General features: G+C 48.5%; 1 protein-coding gene across 1 annotated transcript in view; it reads left to right on the top strand.

The window, feature by feature from the left end:
- The window catches only part of IGHMBP2 (immunoglobulin mu DNA binding protein 2), an 88549-nt gene that overhangs the window by 6501 nt on the left and 69186 nt on the right, over positions 1 to 12862 (top strand). The window contains exons 3-4 of the mRNA XM_054026056.1: positions 3636 to 3828; positions 4722 to 4819. Of these exons, the coding sequence (XP_053882031.1) occupies positions 3636 to 3828; positions 4722 to 4819 (291 nt within the window). The remainder of the gene's footprint in view (positions 1 to 3635; positions 3829 to 4721; positions 4820 to 12862) is intronic.

Here is a 12862-nt window from a genome sequence, read left to right as displayed (position 1 = left end):
AGTGTTGTCTGTAACTAGGGTTGGCAAGTTTGGTTGGACATATTCCTGGAGGTTTCATCACATGACACAATCTTTAATTAAAGATTAATCTTTTAATTCCTGGAGACTCCAGGACAATCCGAGAGGATTGGCAACCCTATCTGTAACTCAGAGTTATGTCTCCAGTTACAAAAGGTGGATTTATTGCCCGAAAAGTGACAATCTGAATGACACTGTGGGGTTCCACATTTATTCTCAGCCTGCAGCCATGTCACCTTCTGCTCATCAGATCACTCATTCTAGGCAGGGTTGAGCCAGTTCTGTGCTTGGATGGGAGACCTTCTAAGAACACTTACGGTGCAGCAGGAAGTGGTGCTGGTGAATCAGAAGGAAGAGATCCATCTCCTGAATCAGTGCCCCCGTATAGGGTTGGGAGGATTAGATAAAATATGAAAGAGGCTCTGATCTCTTTCATTAAAAAAATCTCACAGCTTCCTTCAAAAAAGCAGGGTTGCCACTGTTGTTCTGGCCAAACGCCCAGTTCAGGTAATTACATTCTATTTACTAAAACTGTCCCTTAGTTCTAACTGGAACGTGGCTTGCTCTCTTCTTGTCCTGAATTATTGTATAAGGTTGCTTCATTTTTTCCCCTGTGGAGGCTGCTTTTCAAAGGTAGGAGAAGTGTATCATTTATTGTTAATTTAAGTTTGTGGAACACTTTGATCTCCTTTGGAATAAAAGGTGTCTTAGAAATATGAAATTGTTAGCCCATTGTCTTCTAGATCAAACTTGCTCATCTTGCAATTCAAAAGCTGAAATTGTTTACCCTCCCAGTTCAGCCTGGGATCAGCAAATCTGACTCTGTTCTTTCTTTCGATCCATCTCTCACTGTACATCACTGTCAGTACAAAAGAAGCTACAAGGGCAGTCAGATTGTAGCTGGTGATTTTGTTGATGCTGCATGAGGAAGGCTAGAATCCAGTTTGTTCTCCCATAATTGGCTTTGCGTGCTAACATCTGTAAAAACTGGGATTTGTTCGTGAAATAATTAGATGTGACTTGAACACCCAGATGGCTGGAAGTTGAAGGTAGACAAATTCAGACTAGGAATAAGGTGTAAATTTTTAACAGTGAAAGTTATCAACCATTGGAACAATTAACAAGGGTTGTGGTGGATTCTCTATCACTGGCAATTTTTAAATCAAGATTGGGTGATTTTCTAAAAGAGATGTTCTAGGAATTATTTTGGGGAAATCCTATGGCTTGTGTTGTAAAAGAGGTCAGATTAGATGATCGCACCTGTCCCTTCTGGCCTTGCAATCGATGAATCTGAATAACCAGATTGTGCCTGGGTGCCCCGTGTGCATCTGAGGAGGATGTAGTGCGCAAGGCACCTTCTCCCCTCCTCTTGCAGAATTGCTGTCCCTGAGCACAGGGACTGTTTCCTCCCTTCTCTGGGTGTGGAGAGACAGTGGGTCCTGGCCTTTCACTTCCACTGTACTGATCCACAGTGCAGAACCAGCACGTGAGGAGCAGGCTGCACCCCATAAAGGGGTATTAAGTATATTATAGACTTTACCACATAAAGGTAGTATTAAGCATGCTCCTCCTGCATGCTGGAGAGTTCAGGGAGGTGTCCTCTCTGTGGTCCCCCTGGAAGGGTGTGACTGCACTGTCCTCATTGCAGGGCTGTACCTCCATGGCATGGTCTACTCCAGAGGCAGCAGATCTATTGACTAAACAGGTGCCATGGGAGCACAGACCTTTTTCTGATTACAACTCTGCTTTTTTAGTATTATTTCAAAGACAGACTTTAGGGTTTAATTAATTTTTTTTATCTTCAGCCTGACTCCAATCCACAGAGGAACCTTTGAAATTAAAACGACTCGACATAAATCTGTGTCTTGCCACAGGGGCAAAAAATGGCATATATCAATATTATTCAAAGAGGAATGACATTGTTGCAGTGATAAATTAGAAGTATGGAATCATTTTAAAGTAAGATTTAATAGGTCTTATTAACTGGAACTTCGTGTAGCTCATGATTCAAAAATATAATTTTAGATGGACTCGACCTAGTGGTTGCAGCTAAGTTGCTTTCTTGGCAGACATCCATCTCGTTAAACCACCATTTCATAATTAAACCAAGTAGCTCGATCAGCAGAGGCCCATTTCTAAGCTAAAATGAACTGCGATTCCATCTGAATGTCAGGTCTCGCTCATTAGTTTCTTAGCCCTAACAGCTGACATACAGCAGAGCAGTAATTTGGAAGGAGCACAATGTCATGTCCTCTCAGTCATTGTAAAGAAAAAGGCTGTCTGCAATAAATTGTCTGAAGTTCAGAGAAACAAGAGCTTTCAGAAAAGCCCCCCAGAGCCTTTTACATGTACATCATTTCCCGGAGTGCTGGCTCTGGAAGATCACTTCGTTGCTGGTCCCTGGCACAGAAGCTGGCATGAGATGAAGTCCAGCGCAGTTGGTTTGGGGATTACTAGTGTCTGAACCCTTCTCATTGTGCATCCCACAATGAATCAATATTTTAGGAGGGGGAATGAAAGAGGAGGCGAAAGGGAAGGGGTATATGGCTGGGTTGTTGCTTTAGGGCAGGGATGGGTAAACTACGGCCCACGGGCCACATCCGGCCCGTCAGGGCTTTCAATCTGGCCCGCAGGATTGCCAGCTCCGTGGCACAGTGGGGCTAAGGCAGGCTCCCTGCCTGCCCTGGCCCTGCGCTGCTCCTGGAAGTGGCCGGCACCACGTTCCTGCGGCCCCTGATGGAAAGGGGGAAAGAGGGCTCCATGCACTGCCCTCGCCTTCAGGCACCGCCCCTCGCAACTCCAATTGGCCGGGAACGGGAAACCGCTGCCAATGGGAGCTTTGGGGGTAGTACCCGCAGGCGAGGGCAGCGTGCGGTAGAGCCGCCTGTTTTCCTCCCGCCTCCCACTTCCAGGAGCCACTGCTGGACATACTGTCCACTTCCAGGAGCGGCACGGGGACAGGGCAGACAGGGAGCCTGCCTTAGCCCTCTGCGCGCCGCTGCCACCCCAGAGCCACTCGAGGTAAGTGGCGTAGGGCCGGAGCCTGCACCCCGCATCCCAACCCCCTGCCCTGAGCACCCTAACCCCCTGCCTTGAGCCTCCGCTGCAATCTCCTGCACCTCTACCCCCTGCCCTGAGCCCCCTCCCGCACTCCGCACCCCTCCTGCACCCCAACCCCTTTCCCTGAGCCCCTTCCTGCAAACCGCACTCCCTCCCACACCCTGCACTCCCTCCCGCACCCCAACCCCCTGCCCCAGTCCTACATTCATGGCCCTGCATACAGTTTCACCACCCAGATGTGGCCCTCGGGTCAAAAAGATTGCCCACCCCTGCTTTAAGGAGTGGCTCTCTGTCATCTAAGAGAAGGAGAAGTCCTTTCCTTAGGAGTTTGATACAAGCGTAAACCTGGTGGTGAACAAAAGCACAAGATCCTCGTGGGTGTACATTGGCAGGAGTCCACTGATTTCAACGGGCTGTGCTGATTTACAGCAGCTGGAGGACTGGCTCACTGTCTCCTCAGAGGGGCTCCTCTTGAGGCCTCATCTGTGTTGGCTAGTGAACAGCATTTGCCCTGTTGTGCACTGAGTTTTGTTCTCTGCTGTGGCTTGTTTTTGCAGGTGACATTGTGGGTCTTTATGAATCTGCTGGTCAGGGTGATCCACTTTCCACAGGAATTGTGACCCGCATAACCCCCAAATCGGTTACCGTCACCTTTGAGGAGTCTCGAGATGGCCTGTTGAGCTTGGGCCAAGAGAATTCCTACCGCCTGTTGAAGCTAGCCAATGATGTCACCTACAAGAGGCTGAAAAAGTAAGCTGCTGCCTGCCTTCCATATCACTCACACCCTCAGACAACTCCCCTGGCTCCTCATTCGGTTCAGGATCCAGTTCAAAACTGTTTTGCTTTTTTAGAAAACCCCCCAGGGACTTGCCTTAGTTTACCTCACTGATCTGATTCCTCTCTCTCCTCCCACTACACATTCCCTTCTCTGTCCTTCCGTACACTCTTGCCTCTACTGATGAGAGAGCTTCTCTGCTGCAGCTTCTGCCGCCAGGAACTTCCCCCCTGCCTCCTTCCACCTCATTATCTCTCCATCTTGTTTTTAGATCTCCTCTGAAAACCTGTCCTTTCCTTCTCACTGTACCTTATAATTTTTCTCTGTCTGTCATTGTGTAACTCTGTGATTAGATTATTTATCTCTATAAAGCATTTTCGGGTGCAGTTTCTGTGAGAGACACCTCGTGAGGTACTGCTTCAGTGGTACCACTGAGGTATTAGTTGCACAGTCCCTGTTCATGGGATGTGTACTACTCCAGCCACTGAAGCTGTACCCTGTTAATCTTAATACAGGCCTAGGTGCTCTGACACCTGCCTGCACTATAATCCATGACAGTTGCCCTTTTTAGAATGCAAAGTTTATTCACATGCCAGGTCTCTGTGTGGCTAGGGGGAGGCGCAAAGGCTCAGAAGGACAGCTTCTAGCTTGACAACCAAATGGAGGAACCAATTGCTAGTGGAGAGGGGCTCAGACTAAGCCCTTAGGCCTGAACACCCTTGGGAAAGTCTCACTTCAGATTTGAACTTTGGCTTGGATGGTTAGAGTCCCTTGGGAGGGAGGGAGGGAATGTTACTGTTGCTCACCAGGGTTTCTGGATGATCAGGAGCTTCTGAAGGAGTCCCCTTTATATTCTCTTCTTTGGCAGAGCTTTAAACACACTAAATCAGTATCAGTCTGGTCCAGCATGCAACCTTATCGATGTCCTCTTCTTTTCCTCTGATCCAAGTGCTCCCGGCGAAACAAGTAAGAACTCTTATTTCTCTTTCTGAAAGTGGATGTAATGCTGGTGGAAGGTGTTGGGTTGATAGTTCTGGAGATTGAAGTCCTCCACCCACAGATCACATTAAGGAACTTGCCCAAAGTCACATGGGAAGGCTGGGGCTGAGCCAGGGATAGAATCAATTTCTCCTTAGTCCCAGTCCAGGATCCTATTCACTAGTTCATCGTTCATGATCCATTATACAGTGCCCAATCAATCCCTGCCCTAGTTCATTGATTGAGAATTATGCTATCCCTATTGCCCCTCCTTCTACACACTGGCCGAGGTCCTGTTTGTTTGTCCTTCATGCCACAACTTCCTTGTGCTCTGTGCCTGCAGCTATGTTTTCTTTCATCTTGATTACTTAGCTTCTTTGTACATGAGCATCACGCATGAGCTCACATTACCCCTTTTCACACAGACTCTCATTCGTACTTTTTAACTATGCCTTGGAGTAGATTTTTGGTGTAATGTACTGAGAATGAAGAATAACATTAATGGGAGTCGTGCATCTACATATTCCAAGCACTGTGCTTAAACTGAACCATCCCCCAGTGCCTTCCCCTCTTAGCCTTTTGGATATCCAGGGACTCTGATGTATGTCAGATTTTTATATTAAATAAGTGCATTAATTTCATCCTTGTTTGGATGTGTCATTAATAGGGCCCTACTAAATTCACGGTCCATTTTCATTACCCTATCATGGTAATAGGATTTTAAAAATAGTAAATTTTATGATTTTAGCTATTTAAATCTGAAATTTCACAGTGTTGTAATTGTAGGGGTCCTGACCCAAAAAAGGAGTTGTTGGTGTGTGTGTGTGTGTTTGTCTCAAAGTTATTGTAGGGGGAGTTACGGTACTGCTACCCTTACTTCTGCGCTGCTGTTGGCAACGGCGCTGCCTTCAGAGCTGGGCAGCTGGAGAGCAGCGGCTGCTGGCCGGGAGCCCCACTCTGAAGGCATGGTATGGTATTGCTACCCTTACTTCTGCACTGCTGCCTGCAGAGCTGGGCCCTCAGTCAGCAGCTGCCACTCTCCGGTCGCCCAGCTCTGAAGACAGCAGCGCAGGAGTAAGGGTGGCATGATATGGTATTGCCAAACTTACTTCTGTGCTGCTGCTGGCGGGGCGCTACCTTCAGAGCTGGGCACCCGGCCAACAGCCGCTGCTCTCTGGCTGCCCAGCTCTGAAGGCAGTGCAGAAGTTAAGGTGGCAATACCATGACCCCCCCCACCCCTCCAATAACCTTGCAACCCCCCTGCAACTCCCTTTTGGGTCAGGCCCCCCAATTTGAGAAACACTGGTCTTCCCCATGCAATCTGTATAGCATAGGGTAAAAACACACAAAAGACCAGATTTCACGTGCTTTTCATGGCCGTGAATTTGGTAGGACCCTAGTAATTAACTTTGCATTTCCTGCATATTGGCAGAACGACCTCATTTGAAGAAAAAAAAAAAAAAAATTATCTATGAATTGCCCAGATGTGTAGAGACTGTGCAGATTTTTTTTTTTACTCCCAGTCATTGAGTATATTGATTAATATGCAGATTTAGCTGCATTAATCAGCAGAATTGTAATATGACAGCTGTGGCATATCACCCTAAAACGCCAAACCACAGTCACGGGCAAAGCATGTCTTCCATTTATATCTCCAGTATACACACTTTCTGCTTAAAGAGGGAGATGCTGCACTGACCTGGCTTTGAAGAATAAGGACCTTACTTTATATAATGCCTGGAAGGCGCTGTGCATCCTCTGCTCCCATTGACTTGAGGTGTTGAGGGTGCCCAGTATTTGGCTGGGTCAGCCCCATAATCATTAGGCCCTCTAGTACAGGGGAGGGCAAACTATGGTCCGTGGGCCAGATCCAGCCCGTCAGGGCTTTCATTCTGGCCCGTGGGATTGCCAGCCCCATGGCGCAGCGGGGCTAAGGCAGGCTCCCTGCCTGCCCTGGCCCTTTGCCACTCCCGGAAGTATGCCCCTGTGGCCCCTGGCAGAGGGGGGGTCAGAGGGCTCCATGCGCTGCCCTTGCCTGCAGGCACCACCCCCTGCAACTCCCATTGGTCGGGAACAGGGAACCACGGCCAATGGGAGCTTCGGGGATGGTACCCGCAGGTTTGGGCAGCATGCAGTGGAGCCGCCTGCCCCACCCCACCCCCAGGAGCCACTGCCGGACATGCTGGCTACTTCCAGGAGCAGTGCGGGGCCAGGGTAGGCAGGGAGCCTGCCTTAGCCCCACTGCACGCCACTGCCACCCTAGAGCTGCTCGAGGTAAGTGGCGTCGGGTCGGAGCCTGCACCCCCCCAACCCCTCCTGCACCTCAACCTCCTGCCTTGAGCCCCCTCCTGTACCCCACCCCCCTGCCCTGAGCCCCCTGCTGCATTCCTCCTCCACTCCAACCCCCTGTTCTGAGCCCCCTGCCGCACCCCTCCTGCACCCCAACCCCTTGCCCTGATCCCCTTCCAGACCCAGCACTCCCTCTTGCACCCCAACCTCCTGCCCCAGCCCTACATTCATGGCCGTACATACAATTTCCCCGCCCAGATGTGGCCCTCCGGTCAAAAAGTTTGCCCACCCCTGCTGTAACATGACCTGAAAGAAGGGGACTTCAGCAGCCGTGTCTTCTAACACTGTTTTGATGCATTGGTTCAGGAGCAACTTGGTGAAGAGCGCCACCTACTGAATCCTGGATCCTACTTCCTTATATTGAGAGCCCGCAGCCTGTGCAGTGACTGCCTGTGGGGCTGCTCGGTCACTGTCTTTATTTTGCGGGTTACCCTCACTGGCTAGATCTGTGGAGCTCTGCGATCGATGCCAAATATACATCTTAAAACATTTGTTTTGGCCTAAGCAGGAAAAACACAAATCTTTTCCAATCTTGTTTGTCAGTATCTGTGGAAGGAGACTAGACATCATCTTTACGGAGGAGGAGGAGGAGCAGCGCAGAGCAAGGCTGATTATGCAAATGACACTCACAATTGAGGCTGAGCTTGATAACATGCCATCTAGACTTAAATCAGTGTGGAGGAGGAAATGAGCATGACAGGAGGCAGTGAGGCGGAAATGAACAAATAAGTGGTCTGATCCAAAGCTCGTTGCAATCACCAGAAAGACTCTCATCAATTTCAGTAGGCTTTGAATCAGGCCCAAAGAGAAAGTGAGGCTGGAAGGCAAAGTGCAGTATACAAGACTTGCTCCTATAGCCTTAGAATTCTATCTCTTTTTCATGGGGAAAGAAGGTTCAGAACTTAAATATAAACACTGACCAAACTCCTGTCTTGTCTTCTATAATCACTAGATCATAAAGGTCCCATGCAGTTTCCAAGTGATGCTTTTTATCTTAGACGGGGATAAGATTCTACAGACAGCAAGGAAATGTATATAGAGAGAATTCTGTGTCTCTCAATTGTGCTTTCTGACACATGACCAGGGCCGTCCAGAGGGGCAGGCAAGTGGGACAATTTGCCCCGGGCCCCTGAGGGGCCCCCACGAGAATATAGTATTCTATGGTATTGCAACTTTTTTTATGGAAGGGGCCCCCGAAATTGCTTTGCCCCAGGCCCCCTGAATCCTCTGGGCAGCCCTGCACATGACTGGAAAAATGTTAAATCATTTCATGCCCCTTTTCTGACGTAGCAGAGCATCTCCTTTAAGGACCAAGAGTACATCTTTTGTGAATCAGAAGATGCAATTATCTACAGGGATAGACACATCAAAAATGCTTCATGTGCTAATGCTGAGGCTGAAAATTTGGTCTAACTCGGGAGTCGATGTCAAGTGCATGACCGAAGTGTGGGTGGAGCGTAGGGAGCAAGAGAGGTGTAGAAAAAAATGTAGACAGGGGAGAGTTCTGCAAATGGGAAGAATAACTTGTACTTAATATTGAGGACGAAGAATGGAATCCAAGGAAGGGATTCAAGAAGAGAGGAGATGTGGTCAGAATGGCAGGAGAGGAATATGATTTTTGACCACAGAACTTTGAATAGACAGAATGGGGAAGAATTGAGCTGCAAGGAGGTCAGAGAACAGGAGATCCTAAGGACCAAGATGATAAATAACAAACACGCGGAGCAGGGTTTCATTAGTGATAGAGCTGTAAGTGGGGGTGGGAGGTATAAAGCTTAAGCTATATAATATCCTAAAAATACACATGCTGCAGCAGCTCTGTGTGTGTGTCAAATGATGTTCACTAGCAATATTAAGAGACAGAGTCCGATGCGGGGACAGTAATTTCTTGTTGCTGTAAGTATGTCAGCAGCTAGGCAGAGTCCTCAAGCTATTGTGTGCTTTCCTTGTCGATTTCTTTACTGGACTGATTCCTGGCATATAGCCTCTTGGCCTGGAGAAGAAATCTCTTCCATTTTGCAAAAGATTAGTGAGGCTGGTTTTCTTTTGAAATTCTACCAGAGCACAAAGAAATAGAATTGTAATAGCTTGAAACACTCTTTTGTGCTACTCAAACTGGTCAATAGGTTTAAGTTATCTTCTAATGAAATGTACTGTGATTTACAATATGGTCTTAACAGCTTTTGTTATTTTGAGAACCAATGTGTAAACTGCCAAATACTGTGGCTTAAGGATCTGTATAAGTGGCTGCATATGTCACACACGAGCTAGGCCTGGTTAATCCGTTTCCCAGCTGATTAGATGGACAGTGAATCCAACAAAGCGAATCGTGGCCTGGGCAATGTCCACACCTACAAGCTTACACTGGCACAGCTGTACCGATACAGCTGGGCCGTTGTAAGAGCACTCGTGTAGCCGTGTTATGCCGATGGGAGAGAGTTCTTCCATTGACATAATAAAACCAGCTCAACAAGCGCCTCCCGCTGATGTAGCGCTGTGCACACAAGCACTTATGCCAGCAAAACTTATGTCACTCAGGGGTGTGTGTTTTTCAGTGACAAAAGTTTTGCTGATATAAGTGCTAGTAAAGACAGGTGTAATCTTGGAGGAGACATAGTTGTTGGCTGGAGTGTTGTGCCCTTTCTTTCCTCCTTTGTTGCGTCTGTCTCATGAGCACATCTGTTCTCAAAGTGAGCTGTGGCTTGGTGTATGGTGTGGCGCCACTGTGTTCTGTTCTGTGCCAAGTCCTCCCAGTTTGTTGGGTTGATGCCTCCCTTTGTAAGATGTACTTTCAGTATATCTTTGAAACGTTTCCGCTGCCCTCCGCGAGCCTTTGTTCCCTGACTTAACTGAGAGAAGGGTACTTGCTTCGGGAGGCAAGTGTCAGGCATACGTACACAGTGGCCAGCCCAGCGGAGTTGGTATTTCGTGACCTGCACTTCTATACTGCTGATGTTGGCTGCAGAGAGAACGCTGACGTTAGTGCGTCGGTCTTCCCAGCTGATCTGGAGAATCCTCTTGAGGCAGTGCTGCTGGAACCACTCCAGCCACTTGAGATGTTGTCTGTAGGTTACCCAGGTCTCACACCCATAGAGAAGGGTGGGGATTTCAACTGCCTTGTAAACCAAGATCTTGGTACCTGTTTGTAGATCCCTATCATTGAAGACTCGTTTGAGTAATCTTCCAAAAGATGTGCTGGCACAGCGGATCCTGTATTCAATTTCTGTGTCAATGTTGGCTGTTTGGGAGAGGTGGCTGCCGAGGTACGGAAAATGGTCCACATTTTCCAGGGTTTCTCCGCTGATGGTGATTTGTGGAGTACGAAGAGCAGTTTGTGCACGTGAGGGCTGGTAGAGTAACTTGGTTTTCCTGATGTTGAGAGAGAGACCCAGGCGTGATAGGCATCTGCAAAAAGCTTTAGGGTGCTTTGCAGGTCAGCCTCTGTGTGTGCAAGAATGACAGTCATTCGCATACACAGTGATGCCAATTCTCGTGATCTTAGATTTTGTTTGGAGACGTCAAAGATTGAGGAGTTGGCCATCCATATGATACTCAATCCCAATTCTGTCAGGAAGGCGGTCGCAAATGAGAATCAGAATCACGGCAAGTTAAATGGAGAAGAGTGTTGGAGCAATGACACATCCCTGCTTGACATCGGTGTGTGAATGGTTCGGTCTCTGAGCCGTTGCACAAAATGGTGGCAGTCATCCCATCATGGAGTAGTCTGATGATGAAAATGAATTTCTGTGGACAGCCAAACCTACACAGCACCTTCCATAGGGTATCATGATTGATAGAATCAAAGGCTTTGGTTAGGTCGATGAATGCCATGAACAGTTCCTGGTTTTGCTCTCTGCACTTCTCCTGAATCTGTCCTGCCACAAAGATCATGTCGGTTGTGCCTCGGGATGGCCACACTGTGATTCGAGGAGGAGCTCCTTGGCAAGGGGGAGGAGGTGGTTTAGTAGGATCTGGGCAAGAGTCTTCTCTGCGATGGAGAGGAGGGCAATACCTCTCTAGTTCCTGCACAACGATTTGTCCCCTTCTTGAATATTATACCTGTCACTTCTGTGGGAAAATCTGCATGGCAAGAATTGGGCTCCTCAGCCACTTAAAAACTCACCAATGAACCCCCTTGGCATACATCCTCCTTGTATCGAGGGATAGCCGAAGAAGAAGAAGCTAGTGTAAACATGGCCTTAAAGTAATTAACAACAGTCAGTTTGATGTTGCACTGCATAAAGAAACAATCACTCGGCACGTAATGGTTATAATAATAGCAATTTAAAGCAATTCCACCAGACTCATAGTGATTTACAGAGTTGTTGACAGTAGTCTGTGCGTTGCCCTTCTCTCAGTCCCAGTGTCGCTAGAAAATCCCAGCCACTGAGGCCTAGTGCTAACTTCCTTTCATTTTTGAGTTTCTTTGGGCTTCTCACTTGAACTTTGGACACACTAGGCTTGCATCAGCAGTCTTATAACTTGCATTTCTACCTCTGCTGTCTTACTGCTATTGCTGTTCGATGCTGGGCAGGCATTTCTACCACTTCTGGCTGTGATCTTTGTCGAGCTCGCAAGCTGAGCAGGACCAGAGCAGGTCAATATTGGGAGGGGAGAGCTCTGAGGAGCAATTCTGTGCTGAAAGAAGTGTTGTTGGTGATTCAGACGGTGCTTCTTTGCATGCACCAGCATGGTATTAAGGAACACTGGGCTAGAGGAGGTGCTGCCTCCCTCGTGAGATGGAAAAGCTGAAATTCTGACGATTTGAGGTTGTTTTAAGATCCCATGGCACTCTTCTGAAGCATAGGCATGATTAGGGCCTTAGCGAGGTAGAGTTAGGCCCCTCTTGCTTCTGCCCCTGCTTCCCTCACAAACCAGTCAGGATCTGTCAGGTCAATGCAATCACCAGTGCACTTTATTTATAGCTCTTTCCCATCTCTCTCTCTCTCTCTCTCTCTCTCTCTCGGTTTGTTTCAGCCAGGCTTTACAAGCAGCAGACCAGAGCCACACCCCCTTCCCCCCTTTTCCCAGCCCTTTTATCGCCCCGGCTAATTAGGCTGGCAGCTGTTGTTAGTTGCCAGGCAGACACAGGCTTATTCAGCCAGCTTCAATCTACTCCCCTTAATTGGAGTGTGCGTGGCAGGGGGCTGATTAAACCCCAGCACCCTGTCACAGGGCCCTACCAAATTCATAGCCATGAAAAATGCATCACAGAGCGTGAAATCTGGTCTCCCGCCCCCCGTGAAATATGTGTTTTTGTATGCTATACAGATTTCACGGGGGAGACTAGTGTTTCTCAAATTGGGGGGCCTGACACAACCTTGCGACTCCCCTGCAACTCCCTTTTATTTTACTTCAGAGCTGGGTGGCCAGATAATGGCGGCTGTTGGCCAGGCACCCAGCTCTGAAGGCAGCGCCCCGCCAGCAGCAGCACAGAAGTAAGGGTGGCAAGGCAATACCATACCATACCATGCCACCCTGACTTCTGCACTACTGCTTGCAGCGGCTCTGCCTTCAGACCTGGGCTCCTGGCCAGCAGCCACCGCTCTCCAGCTGCCCAGTTCTGAAAGCAGAGCCCCGCCAGCAGCAGCACAGAAGTAAGGATGGCCTGGTATGGTATTGCCCTCCTTACTTCTGCACTGCTGCCTTCAGATCTGGGCAGCCAGAGAGCAACGGCTGCTG

This window comes from Malaclemys terrapin, chromosome 4 (assembly GCF_027887155.1).
Source record: "Malaclemys terrapin pileata isolate rMalTer1 chromosome 4, rMalTer1.hap1, whole genome shotgun sequence".
NCBI lineage: Eukaryota > Metazoa > Chordata > Testudines > Emydidae > Malaclemys > Malaclemys terrapin.
This window is presented reverse-complemented; position numbering and strand designations above follow the sequence as displayed.